The 18,847-nt window shown below is 36.1% G+C and overlaps 1 protein-coding gene across 3 annotated transcripts in view; it reads left to right on the forward strand.

The window, feature by feature from the left end:
- The window catches only part of LOC109040742 (tyrosine-protein phosphatase non-receptor type 11), a 69,215-nt gene extending 54,073 nt beyond the window's left edge, over positions 1 to 15,142 (forward strand). For all 3 annotated transcript variants that reach the window (XM_019056773.2, XM_019056774.2, XM_072300660.1), the window contains 10 exons: positions 1,523 to 1,685; positions 3,595 to 3,771; positions 4,662 to 4,809; positions 5,982 to 6,061; positions 6,680 to 6,814; positions 7,398 to 7,559; positions 8,447 to 8,630; positions 9,564 to 9,715; positions 10,565 to 10,773; positions 11,331 to 15,142. In XM_019056773.2, the coding sequence (XP_018912318.1) occupies positions 1,523 to 1,685; positions 3,595 to 3,771; positions 4,662 to 4,809; positions 5,982 to 6,061; positions 6,680 to 6,814; positions 7,398 to 7,559; positions 8,447 to 8,630; positions 9,564 to 9,715; positions 10,565 to 10,773; positions 11,331 to 11,466 (1,546 nt within the window). In that variant the 3' untranslated portion in view covers positions 11,467 to 15,142. The remainder of the gene's footprint in view (positions 1 to 1,522; positions 1,686 to 3,594; positions 3,772 to 4,661; positions 4,810 to 5,981; positions 6,062 to 6,679; positions 6,815 to 7,397; positions 7,560 to 8,446; positions 8,631 to 9,563; positions 9,716 to 10,564; positions 10,774 to 11,330) is intronic.
- The last annotated feature ends 3,705 nt before the right edge of the window (positions 15,143 to 18,847 follow it).

The raw sequence follows: 18,847 nt of genomic DNA on the forward strand, positions 1-18,847 counted from the left end.
CAGAGAATGGCTGATACCAGGTTGCCGAAGAAGGTGTTGGAGTGGGTCCCCCCAGGTAGGCGACGGAGAGGGCGTCCAGCCAAACGGTGGGTAGAGGGCATCCATGAAGAGATGGAGAGATGCCAGCTTCCGGAGGATCTCTACCATGACAGATTCCTGTGGAGAATAGGCGTCGCAGAGCGCCCTAGCGCGCCGTAAAAGCGGCTCATACATACATACATAAGAATCTACAGTCAAATCGCTAATTCCTCACACATGCAACATCTCCATTGGCCGTCTTTATGGAAAAGAATTCTATTCGTCCCGGATCCCCCGACGTAGATAGTCCTCTTTCGCGTAGATGCATCCGATCTAATAGATTGACGGTTCCATCTTCCATCCCGCGACGAGCCTGCCTAGGCGGATTACTTCCTACCCGATGGGGCGCGACGGCGCGCGACGACGTATACTATATAGTTATTAGTCGCTATATTTACTTCTCAGATACGTATCACTCCGCGCTGCTCGTTCGATTCAGGGTCACCTCCTGTTAAAATTGTTTATGTCGGGCCGGGGGGGGGGGGGGGGGGGGCTGTGCGGAGGCGTGACTTGTGAGTAGGAGCTCGCGCCGAGCCGAGATCCGGACATCGATGCCGTATTTCGCGCGGTTCTTTCCGGCGAAACTCGGATGTTGCTATTTTTTTTTTTCTGTGTATCAATTGGACCGCGTTAAACAGAAAGGAACCAAGCCACATCAGCTATTGCCTTTAATCGGGCAATTTAATTTTTTACATGAAAACTGTTGAGCGGATTTTTGTGCAAATTTCAGTGAAAATTCTCCATAATTTGAAGCAAATTCCTGAAAAATGTGAAAAGAATCCGCTCAAACGCTCTCTCGTAAAAAAATTTAATTGCCCAGTTTAATTTGGCAATAGCTGATGTGGCTTGGTTCCTTTCTGTTAAACTCGGTCCAATTACTTCATTTTACAATTAAGAACTATAATTTCTAGCTCAACCGGAAAAACTCTTATGTGCATAGGGAAACTAATGGTACTTACGTTGTTTTTAAACTGAGCTGTAATTTATAGTTCCTAATTGCAAAATGTGGTCCATAAAACTACGCTCATTCTTTTTGCATTGGACATAACTTTGCTCCAAACCGAGGATCCAGGTTGCCAGATTCTGGGAAAAAACCTGAATATTTTAAATTGAGTTAAATGGGGATTTGTGCTGAATTTTCAGCATCATCTGGCAGCAGTGCTGAGAATGAAGGGAGGGAGCGGAAAGTCTTCCCGAAGGTATGAATTTTGGGAGGGGGGGCATAAAAAAATGTCCTCAAATCCAACTCAATGCTCCCCGAAAAAAGTCAAATCTTGAAGGTGGAGGGAATACTCCCAATCAACCAAGCGGCACTTCTGTTGTTCCAGAGTAGCAGTATCGTCAACAAGTCAAAGAAAATATAGAGAAGGCAGAAAATTTTACATAAATGTGAATTGCTCGCATTTTAAGATATCAATTAATTTTTGGTTATTGCTTGTTACAGGTGGTTCCACGGTCATCTCTCAGGGAAGGAAGCGGAGCAGCTGATATTGGACAAGGGGAAGAATGGTAGTTTTTTAGTTCGAGAATCTCAAAGCAAACCGGGTGATTACGTCCTATGTGTGAGGACAGACGACAAAGTTACGCACGTTATGATAAGATGCAAAGTAAGACTCGCTAATTATTCTCGCCTTCATATTTCACGTGAGGTTAACGAAAGCAATGACTTTTTTATGACCGAAATGTCATTCGCGCCTTTCTCGAAGAATGGGAGAGAGAGACAAGAAAAGATAATGACTTTTTCCAGCATATTTTACAACGGTCAACGTTCAGTAAAGTACGAAGCAAAGTATGGATGGTACGCTGGACAAAAAGTCTCTTGGATCCAGAGTCCAGACTCTTAAAAAAGTTGACAAGAAAAAATACTCTTGATTCAATCGGATCTTCGATTGAATCAAAAGGAAATCCGCTTAAATTAAGAGGCTCGGCTCTCCATTCAAGCAAGGATCCGATTGAATCAAGAGTATTTCTTCTTGTCAAATGTTTTAAGAGTCATGACTTGGGGTTCAAGATATTTTATTTCCAGTGTAGTACAACAAAAACACGCATTTCATGCGCGGTTTTTCAAAAGAGAATCGGTTATTTTTTTAAAAAAAATAAACAACTTAAGCGCCAGAAATTATAACACGAAAAAAACAGCACAAAATGTTGTAATCGATCCGTTCCGAACCTCGAAGCTCTAATATATTGTAGCGATCAATTTATTGATCTCATTATTATTAATTAATTTAAGATTTAAAATGGGTCGATGAATGTTGTCTCTTTAGTTTTTCTTGTATTTCCATTCCTGGCGCTCAAGTCGTTTTGAGAATGACCAATGCAATTTTCACTTCTGCGTGGTATGTCAGATTTCTGAGGGATTATTACGATACATTTAAATGTGAATTTTTAGGGGGTATTCTTGATATCACTGGAAATTTTTTGGAACAATTACGATACGTCATCCTCAAAAAGTACAATGCAACATAAAATCTGTAGCATCCTAAATCAAGATACTTGGTTTTTATAGCTTCATCATCATAATTTTGATCAGCAAGGGATTGACTTTTATCCCATCGAGTCTCCGTCTAATTTCTTATAGTTTTCTTTTCGTAACTTCGTCCTGTCGCCAAGTATAATTGAATCGGGACGTGCGAATACAGCTGTCGTCCATTTTTCCAGTCTTCAGTTTTTTTGAGTCGATAATACTTTTCGGAGTTGCATGCAACCACGAAAGTGGCGTTAAAACTCGTCTTCGGGTTCCCTTAATCTAATCCCAAAACAAGTCCTTTCATCACTTTCATGGTTGTATCAACTCGGTAAAGTATTATCAACTCAAACGAACTGAAGACTGGAAAAATGGACATCCGCGGTTTTCGCACGTTCCTATTCAATTAACGTATTAATATTTGCAATGCAATAAACATCTTGAGTTTCAACGAATTCGCACAGAAAGCTGTCATAAAACCTCCGTGACACTGCTCACGCCACGGTCTGAGAACCGAGCGTTGGACTTCGTTGAGGAGACTTAAACGGAAGGGTAGGAAAGTAGCGAATCCGACTTTTTGTGATCCCGTCCATTAAAATAAATAAATGTGTAATATGCATAAACGTGTCCACCATCTCAAAACAAGTTTGATCTTAGCTTCTCCATCCAAATGTTCTAACATTACACTGTGCAGCATGAGCTCCTTACCACCAAAGTTAAGATTTCCAAGCTCATTTTCGATCAAAATCATATTTTCCCTCTTTCATTCATAGATATGTTTTACCTCCGAGTAAAAATGTAAAAACGGCATTTGAAACAGAATTCCTCTTCTCTATGCCAAAAATTCATGTTTCTTTTTCCAAGAAATTTCGATGAATTTTCGGACCTCTCTTCGAAAATTCACGGAATTTTCCTTACCTATTTCAACATTTTCGAGAAATTTCTTAAAATTTTGGAATGCACATGAACTGTTCTTGCTTCCAATGCCTGAAACGTCTATGTACTCACAATTTTTATTCCTGATGCCTAATCATTATTTCATCCCACAGGATAATCGATACGACGTAGGCGGTGGTGTCAAATTCGATAGTTTATCTGAGTTAATAGAGCACTACAAACATAATCCAATGGTGGAAACTAGTGGCACTGTCGTTCATCTCAAGCAACCGTTCAATGCAACTAGGATTAATGCAAGCGGTATAGATGGCCGCGTCAAAGAATTACAGGTATTTAAAATCGTAATGCTCAACTTCTTACTTTTCTTGTTCGAGCGAAAGCCATGAACCCATAGTGACGTGGCGTGCTTCGATATAAATCGATATTTCCCCACTTGAAGGTATGGTAAAGAATCAATTATTAAAGTGTTCGTTGCGAACACCCTGATAATCGATCCTTTTCCACAGGTGTAAATGACAGGTCAATCGATATATGGCAATGCACACCACGCCACTGCATAAATCAGAAACCTAATCAAAGGTGACTTTTTGCAGTTTATTTTTCTCATATTTTCAAATTCAGAGTTCTTCTCTGAACAGGGAACATGATAAAGTTGTGATTAATTAAGCTTTTCTGAACTTTATATAATTATTTTGCCGGAAGAATTTTGAAAACCTTGAAATTTGACTCAGCTCAAACTGATGGCTTCAGATTACCTCTGTAATGATTGGTGCCCACAGTGAAGGAAAGGAGGTAAGAGAAAGTTTGAATTGATTAAGGGATCAATCATTTTTAACTAAACTTTTTTACTCAAAGTAAACAATGCAAAGAAACTGACCTTATTTATTACATTTCAGCTCTACAAAATCAGGATCAACTTATCATGAGTATTAACGCAAAATTCAATTAGCTATAACTTCTAATTCATTTTTCTCAAAAGCATGAAAATATTAGTTACCTTTCTCAGATATCAGAGGTATCAATTTTAATATTGCCTTTTCTTAGACAATCATAAATAAAATCACATGTATTAAAATATCTGTTTAAAATTCTTTTAAACATATTTTTAAGTAGGTTCTTATTGTTCCAGATTATTTCTTTTTTTTTTTTTTGATTAGTTTTCCAATTTCATGCATGATTATATTTTATATCAATTTATGCATGTTTTTTTTTGTTGCAGAAAGAAAATGTGCAGTTAACAGGCAAAGCAGGGTTCTGGGAGGAATTTGAATCTCTCCAGCATCAAGAAAGCAAACATTTGTTCACCCGCAAAGAGGGACAAAAACCCGAAAATAGAAACAAAAATAGATATAAGAATATTTTACCATGTAAGTACTAATCAAATTCTCAAAAGTTGACTTTTAAAGATTCATGAACTTTGCCTCATATTTTAAAAATTCCTAATGCTTTGGCTGTAGTGCTGCCCTGTATGGTACGGCACTATATATTTTAACAAAATGCTCATCAAGCCACGTGAGTCGGCAGTGGGAAGAAAGTAATTATCGGCAAAATTGACTACCTCTACTGCACTTTCTTCTATCTAGTGCAATTGAGTCATGCTGCAGACTTTTTACTGAAGCTCTGATGGGCATATCAACTCAGGTAGGGTAGGGTTACAAGCAAGTGTCATCACGAAACAAGCAACTTAACATCAGCAATTGTTTCTTGTTATTGCGTTTCTGGAACTAACAATTTTAGGGAAAAATTTTCTACTTTTAATTCTCCTTCGAAAACATTTTTAACAAAATACAACTTGAAGAGGTTTGCTGTTTGCTCACAGAGAATCTTTCCAACTATTAATTGGACGTATTTATGCTAAAAGGAACTTTGTTACAAGCAATCCCCATGCACATAGTTCCTTTCAGTATAAATACATTCAATTGAAGGAATACAGGATGAGAATCATAGTTCTTTTTAGCATAAATACATTCCATTGAAGGAATACAGGATGAGAATGATTGATGTAAGGAGGCAGCACAAGGGACTGTTGACACTATTTTCTATTGATCAAAATAGAAGGGTCCCTCAGAGATCATCTCTGACAACACTGAGTCCTGCTTGCTCAGCAATCGCTAGGCAATAGATGCCACAAATTGTTTCATCACTCAATAAGTCAGCAGAACGGAGACATCGTTGGAGCAAGAATCTTGCCAATTTTGACACCTGATCTTTATTTAGCTTCGGTCTATAGGTCTGGGTGGGGGACACATGCAAACTTGACTCTTTCATGTCTCTCTCTCTTTATTTCACTCTTTTCAATGCCACCATGTTTAAACTAAGGATAAACACTAATCAAAAGGTAGGAAAAATTGCCTTTCTGTTTAAGTGGTCATGGTAGAATCAATAAAAATCACCCACAACCGCTGTCTCATACTAAAGTTAGTGACAAATTGTGCAGCAGCCAAAGCGTGATTTTTTATGGGTATTCACCCAAAAAGGAGTAGGTAAGGGTGAATTGAGCCCAATGCCCTATAATAATTCATTTTCTCTTTCTTTTCAGTTGACCATACTAGAGTCAAACTAAAGCACGTTGATCAAAATGTTCCTGGTTCTGAATATATCAATGCTAATTATATCAAAGTAAGTAATGTTTTAGAATCGTCCTATTTTTGTTTTTTTATTAATATCTCTTACTCCCTTATTAATAGAAAAAATAGTTCAAATTTAGATTCACCAATCTAGAAAAGTCAAATGATCTAATGTTTGTGCATTAATTTAATAAGATGAAAATTGTCGTAGACACATATTCCTCTATATTTTTCTATGCCTAATATTGCCTAATGAAAAGAAAAATTATCAATTTTTTTTAGCCTCCTGTTAAAGCCATCTTTTACAGTGCAGATATTTTCTCTTAAAAGTCTTGGAAGGTAAAGGATAGTTGAGTTTGTGCAGTGTGGTAAAAGCGCTCAAAAATCAAAACTTTGGCTTAACTTCTCAATATCCAACTATCCAAGTACAAAATTTAATTGTACTTTTTTTGCGTTGTTTCCATCTGTATCTCAAAATTCATGTTATTTTAATGATAGTAAACTCAATCAAGCCAAGGTATGGTTCTCCTTCGGCAGAGAATAATCTGGTATAAAATAAATGGAAATAAATTTTTCAGTCCTTAAGGAATGATTTTCCAATACAATAAATGTAAACTTTGATGCACCTTTACAATTTATAAACTTGGTTTCTTTAACATTTTGCTTTCAGGATGAAGAAGGTGGCCGTAGCTACATAGCAACACAAGGGTGCTTACCAAGCACAATGGCAGACTTTTGGCAAATGGTGTGGCAGGAAAATACAGCTGTAATTGTGATGACTACCAAAGAAATGGAAAGAGGCAAAGTATGTCTTGTCAAATTAAGCTCTGAATACATATAAAGGTCTTGGAGGACAAGGTGCACAAAAGCAGTTGTTGCTATTTTGAGAAATATGTGTTTGAAATTTCGAAATCACTCCGATCCTTATGATTGAAAGAAAGGTCAAACTGTCTTTTTGATGCCTAAAAATTGGAATTTGGGAGTGAATTTCTCACAGAATATGCATTAAGACTAGATTTACGTGAAGTCACTAATATCTCAATTATGTTTAAAAAACTGCACGTATGCGCCTTGTCCTCCAAGCCGCTTGATATATAAAATTACACAGGCATCCAAATTTTGTGTCAAGGCTGATTTCTGAGATAACTTGACTGACTTTAATGATTCTTTAGCCTTGAAGAATTTTCTAAACAATGGGAATTTTCTCGGAATCAATCAGAGAGGACAATTCACTAATTATGTGATTAGCAGAGTTCATGAATGCTTTTGAATACTTTTTGACATCATTTTGCTTTTGAGAATATTATTTCAATATTATATTTATAAATTAAATATTAGCTCACACCACATTGAAGAATGCTTACTTAAAATTTTGTCTCTTCTTTCAGAGTAAATGTGCAAGATATTGGCCAGACGAAGGAAGGTCTAAAGAATATGGAAAAATTGCTGTGAAACACATATCTCAATCATCTACCATTGATTATACGCTTCGAGAATTTTTAGTTAGTTTTGAGCAAGAAGATAGAAAAGTTTACCATTACCATTTTCAGGTCAGTAATCAAATCAAATTTTCAATTCAGCTGCCCTTTTGCTTGTAACTTTCTTTATGCATCAAATAAATGAGGAGTCCACTTCTCTCTAACCTTTGCCTGTACTTACAGCTGATGTTTCACTCTTGTAAGACTGTTTTATGAAGAAAATCAACAACTTTGCTCTAGGGAATTCATAGGAAAAGTCAGGGAATTTTGCAAGCAGTGTCCAGCAAAAGTGAAGTGAAGTTTCAATTATATTTCACGGAAAGTCAAAGAATTAGAAAATTTTGGAGTCAATGAATAGCAATAATAGTTAGGGGTGGTCTAAAAATAAAAAAATGAAGAAATTATGAAAACCCTGAAAGAAGGATCCAAAGGCAAAGAAAAATGCTTTTGCATCTGCTTTCTTGGTTTAAAAAAAAAAAAAAAAAAAAAAAAAAAAAAAAAAAAAAAAAAAAAAAAAAATTGACCAATGAAATTTAAAGTATTTTTAACAGAAAATAAGGATTGGTGATATTTTTTTTAAAATATCTGAAGAGGGAGCACTACCAGTAGGCAGTATTAAGGCAGTAGTAAGTCCGCAATACACATTCAAATTTTGTAACAAGAAATTAAAGTATACTAAAGTAAGGCACAAACTAATCAAAAACAGTAAAAAAAAAACCGGTGAAAAACTGAAAATTGCACTAACAGAAAGATAAGTTGATATTGAGAAACGACCTGACGATACTGAATGCGCTCATAACAACAGATTGCTGCATAGTGTGGAGCAGGTTCTTTTTGTTTTCGATGAGCAGATGATTATTTGAGTTTTAGTTGTTCACCAGTTTCTTTGAAGCTGCTCAGCATCTAGTTTCATGAAAAATGTTTTTATGAAACTAATATCATTCCCTTCCGAATAACAGGCCTGGCCAGACCATGGAGTGCCATCTGATCCAGGCTGCGTTCTCAATTTCCTCCACGATGTAAACGCTCGGCAAGATTCTCTGATGGGAGCAGGACCAATAATAGTCCACTGTAGTGCCGGGATAGGCAGAACTGGAACTTTCATTGTGATTGATATGATTCTAGATCAAATAAAGCGTCAAGGTTGGTACTTATTCAATGTTTGGAACATAATGAACAGTCTTTAAGTAAATTTAATTTTTTTTTTTTTAATTTTCAATTACAGGAATATCTTTGAGTTTGGGAAATCATTTAAATGTTTTTTAAATTCCTCACATTTTATATCATCTTACGCATTTGCTTATTACTAGTAAATCAACCTTCTTTTCCTTCCTTCGTAATTGAGACGTCTGAATTATGAAAAAACAAGTTTGTGAGCCATAAATTCATTTCTTGCCCATATAGCATAGATTATAGGCAGAGGAAGGGGAAATTCTACTTCCAAGACATTCTTCAGGGCCTTTAAAACTATTATGAAGCCAAAAAAAGAAGAAAAGGGAGTGTCCTCAAAAATCCGCAAAATTTTCAGTTTTGAAATCCCCCAAAAATCCTTTAGTTTCTTTATTATGTATAGCCCTGTGATTTAGGTCTCAAGTAGTCTTAGCTTTTTGTTGTAGATTTAAAAGCAGACCTAAACTGTCCCATGTCTCTTTAAATTTTACATGCTCTTGTCTCTTTATCTGTGACTTAAGAGTGATTAGCTAATCTAAGGAAGTCTGGAAATAGAGTTGTTGAGAACTTAATTAGTCACAGTTCGGCAGTGTAAGCATTAATCTGTAATTCAGTCTCTATCTCCAATATACTCCGTTATTTAAGAATACATACAGCTATTGTTTTTGCATTTATTGCTGATTGATGTTAAAGTGAATATTAAATAATCAACTCATGTGCAATAATTCGAGCCTTCCCTTAATGGTTTCTCCATTAGTTACGCTAATTTTTCTTGGTGTGTTAGGACTTCAATGAAGGAAAGATAACGATTGGATCAAGTTTTAAATTCCATCCCAATTAAGTCTACCTTCAATTCTTTGCTGGCTCCTACTCATTCGATTTATTTTTTATTTTTTGTCCAAACAGGCTTAGATAGTGAAATAGATATCCAACGTACCATTCAAATGGTCAGATCTCAACGATCTGGAATGGTGCAAACAGAAGCGCAGTATAAATTTGTTTACTTGGCTGTCCAACAGTACATCCAAACAGTTTCTCAGCGCATGCTTGCACTCCAGGTATGCTTATTACGCTTTAGATCTCTATCTATTAAAATTTAAAATTTACTTACTTAGGAATGCCAAACATATTTTTAACATTTGAACCAAAACAGATCAGATGGGAAACATCCCTGAATCAAAAGGTACAGGATTTCTAGTGACCAAAAAAAGCAGGAAATATGAATGAAGAGAGAACTTCAGAGATGCAAAGAATTTTTGCATTGCATTTATTGGTTGACAAAATAGTACATTTTTGGCTGTCTTGATGGTTTAAATACATACTGAAGTCTGTCTTTTCCATTCTCAATAAAAGATAGAGAAAACTATGAAAAGAGGTTGAGAATTTAGAATTTGGATCATGTTGTGAACCCTATTAGTTACTTAAACAATGCAGCACAGCATGCAGAATGAATTTTACTTTTGAAAATTGGAATATTCAGTCTGTAATTATGACTTTAGCACCAATAACTCAAAATTCAGGCATTGGGTTACTGCTTTGAGGGGTGCTTCACTAATTGTCTTGCAGGAAAAATGTCCTAAAATGTCAATTTGAACATACGTTACGATATTATGAAGTTCGCATTTCAAAAATATGATGTTCAGAAAAAGCCATTCAAAGTTTTAATCTGTTTTGTTTACAGCTTAGAATGGTAAAAATTTTGCACCCTCTATCTGTGCAAAAATGAACCACTACTTAATCTTTCATTTATAAGAGAACTATTCCAAGTTGGTGCTTTCTTGCTTAACTTAGTCCAATCCTATTGAATACTTTTTTTTTTCATTAACGCTTATTTGTGAGAGAATGTTTGTGAACTTCTTGAGTTTTTCTGCTCATGTTTTGTCAATTTTGATCTTTCAATTTTGCAGAAGAGCATGCAGTTAGGGCGAGAGTACACGAATATTCGCTACTCAACAGAAACAACTCCTCCAATCAGTGTAACTGATACCATCGCTCGCTCTATTTCAACATCGGGTTTTCCTCTCTCACCATCACGCTCAACCACATCTTTGCACACACCAATCCACAATAGTAAATTATCACCAGGAAAATCCTCACTAGATGCGCATTTACCTAGGTATGATTTCTTTTTTTTTGCATCTGAAGGCTTTCATGAGAAAGAAGTGAAGTGACATCCTTGAGAAAATTAATATATTTGGAAAAGTTTTTAGTTTTTTACATATCTCCATGGTTCATGCAAGCACTTTGGAATGTTTGAGTTTTTTCTTAAGCACTTGAAAATAGTCAAATCCTGAGTAATTAAAAAAATATTCTCAAATTTATTTGTTAACTCTGTATTGAAAGACAACATTCCTCCAAAGAACAACAAATGAGCAAACTAATATGTCATTTCTGTAACTTATCTAGATAGCATACACAATTTGCTGTGATGTTAATAAGTGTTGTTCATCGTTTTTTGATAGTACATATACAACAAGAGTAATAATAATCTTTCAAAATAAGGAAATGAGACACAAAATTTTGCATCAAAATGTAGTAAAAAACACCTAAATAAAAGGAAAAACCTTCGTGCACACCTAGTCATACTCGAGAATATGCATGAGTACGTACTTAAACCTGCATGAACCCACATCTGTACAGCATATCAATAACCAATTTGTTTCTTTTTCTCAGGCCACCAGAAGATATTCCAAAGCAGATTTATGAGAATATCCCTCTCAAGGAAAACGTAGTATCAACAAATTCGTACAACATTGGGCCACCTCCGCCTGTTTTTGCACCCCCTCCTCCTCCTCCTCGAAAAATATAACGCTTAACTTTGCTGAACAGCATTTTTATAACTGTTAGCTAGTAGAAGTACGCAGGGGTTCTCCTGCGTCTGGTTTTCACGCACCATTTGCTCTGTGATTTATAGTCATTATGTAACTAAAAGCACTTGGAGCTTGGAAAATTTCTCCTCTTTCAATTTAAATTCAAAATAGATTCCTCGTAAATCTATGTAAGCATTGCCAGTGACTCTCATATTATTATCATCCTTATTTTATAAGCCAAATTGAATATTTTAGAATCCCTCGACTCCTACTGAAGCTCAAACAAATTTTTTTGGAGAGAATTGCAAGACCAGCATCTTTCTAAGTCGATCGTAAGACTGCTAGATTTAATTTTTGTATTTTGATTTGCAGTCAGCGAATTAAGTAATATCAAAATCAGGCATCGAATAATGGCATTTTTTTATGAACTGTACATATAAAGCAGTTTTTTTTCGGATTAAAAAAACAATCCCAACAATTTTTGAATTTTTTTTTTTTTTTTTTTAATCGTAATTTCTTGTAGTTAAAAGCCAACTACATTTCATATACTATAATGTCATACTTATCATAAAAAAGATGGTTTAAACATATTTTCTGTATGGAAATGCAAGAATAATATTCACTAAGTGTTTGAAGATTTTAAGAAATTAAATCTGATAAACCACCACCTGAAAATATAGAAAATGCTTCAGCAACTAGTCCTAACAAATCCTATAAAATATCCCTTTCAAGTCGTGAAATCAAGGAAGATTTTCAAAAAACTAGCACATTTTTTTAGGACTAATTGCAAAATGAGGAGGATTAAGCCCGAAATTTTCCAAGCTCTGCTAATTACTGGAATATGACATGCTCAGTTTCCAAGTGGACCATCGTAATCTAGGGATTAGGGTTTCCTGTAAACACTATGTACCACAACATAATAGGGTGTTCCTTGAATTATGGATGTGTATCTGCATGTTCAATGCTCTGTCAGAGTTTCCTGTTGAAGGAGATTGCAATCCAGAATGAGAGAGTTCCCGCTCCAATCTCACAATCAACTGTACATAACTTCCCTGAAGTATAGGAAAACACCCAGGAGAAAAAATGCAGTATGAAAAAATTAATCTGGCAATTTTGAACATCAGCTTTTTCAGAAAAACATCCTAAAGTTAGAAAAGAATTTGTGCTGAAAGAACATTCTTGGATCCGTTCATTAATACACACAAATTAAGTACCTTTAGCAAAATAATTTTTATGATGAAGAAAAACTGTTCGTATGAAGCAGTTAAGTGGTTGCTATTTTAATTTTCCTTGCTCATACACATACCATTTTTTCAAGAGAGCCATTCTTTAATTTTTGCTGAATCATGTCTCAGCATTTTCCTGTAATTTACGTATCTATTTCATCAGCTGATGTTGATCCAATTTGAAACTGAGCATCTCATGAATTTTAATTTAAGAAAAATAATAGTTGTTATTTTTACCTTTTGAATTTTTAGTCGTTTTTATTTTAATTTTATATTTTATTTTGCTGCCAGCCACAAGAAAATTGACCTCCTAATTTGTACAGGAGAGACTCCCCTGTATAACCTGGTGGCTGTGATCGTATGTTTATTTACTACTGTGGTTGGGAACTTTCGTTTTGCCAACGGCATTGTATTTATGTGCCCCTTTTTGAATGGAAGATAAAAAGAACTTACCATTTTATCGAAATTTCTCCTTTCAAAACGATCCTTGTCATGAAACTTACACAGCAGAGCACAGCAGGAAGGAATTTTAGATGAAGTGCTCCATCTGATGTTTTGCTTTTCTCACTTGTCTGTAGATGGTTGGAATGTACTGATCTTAAAATTTTATTTAAATCTATTCTTAAGCATAAATGAGGAGCGTCACCTTCCTAATAGGCGCTCTTTTAGTGTATCTTTGAAAAGATTTACCCGAAAGAGAAAAAAATTTGAACTCCCTGATGACTCTATAGCAAACTCTCTTGTTCATCCCTCAATTCAAATTATTTACCATGAAAATTAAATTTACAGATTCCAAATTTTGTTGTTTGCAGTCAGTTGCACGATAAGTTGACATCAAGAATCTGGTATGATCAAATTTATAGAGAGTTCAAAAATTTCTTTCAATCTTTGTCAACGGAATTGAGTAAATTTTTGGTCTCGAATAATTCTTTCATAATTTGTTGAAAATCTGCGTCACATGAATAAATATACACCCTTTGATGCAATTAAAAAACAAGGATGAACCTGGTTTCTGACATTATTTATTTTATTGTGTTTTCTTGATTGAGGAGTGCTCTTTACCGCAGTTTTTGTCTGCATGCTAATTAGCTCAGTAAAATTAAGCAGATATTGAGTTCAAATTTTAATTTTTTGTCATGCCCTAATTTTAAGTTTCCTTATAATTAATTCAATTTTTATTTTTCGATGGGACTTCTACTTTCAGAGCTTGATCATCGATTGATATGTAAATGGTAAAGGCAGAAGAAGCTACTCCATTTGCACTCCTCAACCAAGTGAAGCTTATACACTAAAACTAAAAGACCAAGTTTTTTTTGTCATTCGATGTAAAACTAATAAATGCATCCCAAACGTAAGCATTTGGATAGTGAAATTGCAGGAATACATATCTTGCTCGCTGAGTTTCAAAATCTTTGCTCCCATTTACAATTATTAAAGGAGAACAAACCTACCTTATTGCTTGAAATTTTCAATCAATATGCTTCACATGGAGAAGAAAAATTAGGGAGGTTTTAAAAAATGACAACGAGTATTTTTCTCTTTAAAAAACAGTGTGACAGGAAGTCTGCAACGTTGCGAAATGAGATATGCATACCTGCAGTTTCACCATCGATTTTATTTTTAGTTTTTTGTTTTTTTGTTTTTTTTTTTTTCCAGATAAGATTCGAAGTTCATCTTTTCAATTACCTAATTTTTTTAAGAAGTTGGTCACTTTGTCCTAAATTTAATTTGTATGAATCAGTCAACTTCAACTTATTTTTGCATGAATATTTTTGTCTCATAAAAGCGAGGCTAATGTTGATATTCATTTTTCCTTTACCCTGTATCAATTTTAGAAAATTGGAACAATTTTTCATCGCCCGTTAATTGTACAAGCAAATATGAGCAGATATTTTGGTAACTAGTTCATTGTATCAACATACTTTTGTCATATTCAACTTTTGATCCTAGACTTTTTCTGCAATGAAAAGTTTAATTATTTGAATGGTGTTAGAACTTATTATTGTTGGTTTTAAAAAAGGAAACATAAAAATTGTTAAATATGAGTTATTTTGCTCCCAGTTGAGCTCAAAGAAAAAATGCAGAAGTAAATGACTTCGTAGCAAGGTTTTTTTATCATTTAACAGCAAAATACCTGTAATTTTTACTTGTAAGAAAAAATATACGTACTCTCAGTGTACCCTGCAATTTTCATAATACTTTTCAAAGATTTTTGCCTCAAATTGTTTCTGAAGTACCTATCAAATTTCATAAATTGTTGACAAATTTATTCTGTGACCATTCTATCCAATTATCATCGTAGCATGTCACGTTTTATCGAATAGTATTACATTGTAGCACATACGGCATATGTTAAGTGCTTTGTAATTTATATTTAGTAATTTCTATGCCACCAAAAGCACAGCGTGTTTTTTCTCTTTTTTTATAATAAAGTGTTTGTTTATTTTCATTTTCATTTCTATTTTTTTCATTCTGCCAGGAGCTGCTCTTTAAGAACACTTTTCATTGCCCCACAAAAAAAAAAAACCTCTCTCACTCAAAAGCCACTCAAGTTCTCACTTTAATCTACTTTGAATGTTAGAGTCGAAAATCTGTGTTTGCAAATTTTTTTATTAAGGTGATTCGTCAATCTCAAGTGACGTGGTCGAACTGGCATGCAATATATCGCATCTTTTAGGTAAAAAATCTTGGCAGATTTTGAATTTTCAGCAAAAAAAAGGACGATAGCCCCTGCGTATGAGCCTGAAGAATCATTCTAAACCCAAAAATCGGCAAAATTCAGAGAAATGAAAGCAGGATAGTGTTTGGAAAAAAACCTCGCATTCGATACCGAAATCGATAGCTGAATCGAATGCGAGGTTTTTTTCCAAACACTATCCTGCTTTCATTTCTCTGAATTTTGCCGATTTTTGGGTTTAGAATGATTCTTTAGGCTCATGCGCAGGGGCTATCGTCCTTTTTTTTACTGAAAATTCAAAATCTGCCGAGATTTTTGACCTGAAAGATGCGATATATCGCATGCCAGTTCGACCTCTTCTTTTGAGCTTGACGAATCACCTTAACGTCTTTTTAAATAGAGGTCAGGAGGACTTCTTCGGTAAAAGAGCGTTATGAGGCTTGCTACGCTGGTAAGATTTACAATGGCATAAAGTGAAATTCATTCGCAGTCCAGAAACTTCCTCTGAAAAGTGTAAAAACATTCGGAGTAGATCCATGGTCCAACTCATGGTAGGCTTTTGGATGGACTGTTTGTGATGAAAAAAATTACATTGCAGAATGTTAGCAGTATTGGAACCCTCTCGCCCTTTTACCGAAGTCGTTTTCTGAAGCATGAATGAATGAATGATAGGTGTTATCGGAACTTCACATGCAACAAGGTTTTAGTTTTCATGAAATATTGCAACCCTGTTCGTGGCAAAGTTTCTAGCTTTGCCGATCCAGAGTGCTGATTGGCTACTAGACGCGTGCGCGTCACGCAGCAGCGCGATTCATTCATGTTCGTGCTTGATTTGCGCATCCGCATCCGCTCCTCTACTCCCCTCTCCACAGTTTTGCTCTGGTCCTTTCTTCAGTTTCCTCGCCGGCAGCCATTTTCCCTTTCACTTGTCGCGCAATCTTCAACCCTTCCGGCACGTTTCACGTTACTGGCACCATGCCGCCGGCTTCGGTATATTAAAATCGCCCATCGTTACCCGTTTTCTTGAGGTTTTAGCTGAAGATACGACTTTTTCAGTCTCGCGTACGAACTTTCGGAGTGCGATTTAGTGTACTTTCAGGATATTGTGTCGCGTTTTCGTGTGATTGAACAGTCGTAATGAGCGTCTTTACCGCGTGTTCCCGCGTAAATCGTGCCTTAGGCCTTGGGTATATCGGACTCGTGCTGTCGGAATTTGATGCCAATTTTAGAGTTTCGCATGAATTCTCGCCGTGATATTAGTGTCTAGTGTGTAATACAGTCAGTGCAGCAACGGTTCGTGAGTTACAATTGTGGCGATTCGCTGACTCTATCGAGTGTTTTCAGACTTCAATCATGGTAGCTACCAGCGTGTTTGAGGACTTGGCCTGCTTTCAACTTTCTCTCTAAGATCTCTGGTCTGGTTGATTCGGGAATCAAGGTTTGAGATACTGTACCTACTTCTGATTTAAATTCTGCCCATTTATGAATTCATTATTTCATTACATATGTCCAATTCGAGAAATGGCACACTTCTTGACCATTAGACCGAATCTCACATGAGAGTTAAGTTTTGACGAGTAGCACTGAGATAAAGCCAAACTATTTTTCATCGTATCTTGAATATATGCACATTAGTCGTTGTAAGAGCTGTTGAAATCAGTCAATCCGTATGTTGTTCAAAACACAGAAACTACCAAGAGGTGCCCTTTTTTTGAATCGAACATTTTTTGTCGGGACATTTCTCGTCTCAATTTTTTGTCGCTGATAATTTTTTCATCTTATTATTATGAAATTAACTTCTGAATGCATGATTTAGGTAAGGATAGGTTGATTGCCCTGATACTTCATGGGTAATTTGAGTTTAATAGCCTTGTGTTACCTTCCTCTGGTAACAGAAGTCGCTTCATCACTCGAGAGTATTTAGTTTTAAGCAGTGTGCGCTCTTTTCCATTTTGCATATGCATTCAACGCAATGACTCTCTAAATTTTTTGTTTTAACCACTTTTCAGGTATTCTTTTCTTTTCTTCCTCGTGTGTGTGTGGTCTCTCCACTTACTAGCAGAAAAATCAGGGGGCGCAGTTACTTATTTCTTTTTGTGAGGCCAAGGAAGGAGTTGTCATTCAAGGCCTTAAAATTGATTAATATTTAAATGTGACAATATTTAAGAGTTTGCTTAGTTTGAAATATCACATCTAAGTATCCTTTCTTGCCCTTAAACTCTCGTCTGTGCAACTCATTGAATTCCATCATTCTAGCCGCCAGGAAAATAGCACGAGAAATATTTGAGCAATGTTTATTCAGCGGTGCTTGGTCATCAAACTTCCAGTCGCCCCCCCCCCCTTTTTGCAAAAAGAGGTTTTTCCAGAGAAATAGTTTTTCTTGAGGTACAAAATTAGCTTTCCAGAAAATTGGTACCTAGGTTTCCCATCGAGTTCAGGTGAAATTCTGGAATCAGAATGTGTTAGACATTTTCAACAATAAATGTTTCATGAAATCTATTTCAAAATAATTGTTTTCTTAACCATCCAGCTCAAATTAATTGTCTTCTTAATCATTCGAAATTGCCTGGAAAGTCGACCAAAGTCAACAAAATCTCAAGGAACTACGTTTTCGAATTCTGTGGCTCACAGAAACCAGGACGGAAGTATTTCAATCAGTTTTCTTGTAAGAATTCTAAGTGACCATAATTGGATATTTTTGATCATCGCAATGGAGACACCCGTAGGAATTTTTTGATTTCAGCCCTTTAAACGTCGTTGAAAATTCTCGGCGTTGTGTATCAGAGCAGAGCTGTAAGAGTACGAAGTGAAAGAGGGGAGAGGTGAAGTGATGAGCACTTTTTTCGTATTGTTCAAAGTAAGGTTCCCGCCAGATTCGAACGATAGGGTGAGCGGCATCGAAATTTTCTTGATCGATTTGGTTACGTGGACATGAGATAAGCGAAGGAGCAGGGAATTGGAATTGGCGGCGACAGGGCGGGCGGGACACCCCACCGGATGTCTGCAGTCTGCTGGCGGTCTGGCAGGTAGATAAGAGACCTTTTCTCGGGATTCGGAGCCCGAGCGAGCGATTTCAGCTCACTTCGTTCTGATTCTCTCACTCTGTTCTTTCGACTTTTCGGTTTTGTCCTTTGACAGTCTGCCGCACTATTCTTCCCTGTCAATCAAACTCTTCGGCACCTACCCTCCCCCCCCTTCCTCTCCGGAGGTTTTCTCGAAGAGTCGAGAAACTTCTCACTACTCTTGTATAGGAACGTGTTTTCTTCGCTTCCCGCCACCCACCGCTCCTATGAATTTCATGATCCGCTTACGACCGGTGCAACCCTCAACCCCCCCCCCCCCCCCCTCACCGGACGATAGATTGGCGGCTGTAGCCGTGCGAGAACAGCACATGGCTGATAGTGAGTCCTGTTGTTGTGAATTATTTTTGAAATTAATCTATTGAGAAAATGAAGAACTAACTGAATGAGTTGAAGT

The sequence above is a fragment of the Bemisia tabaci genome, chromosome 5, assembly GCF_918797505.1.
Source record: "Bemisia tabaci chromosome 5, PGI_BMITA_v3".
NCBI lineage: Eukaryota > Metazoa > Arthropoda > Insecta > Hemiptera > Aleyrodidae > Bemisia > Bemisia tabaci.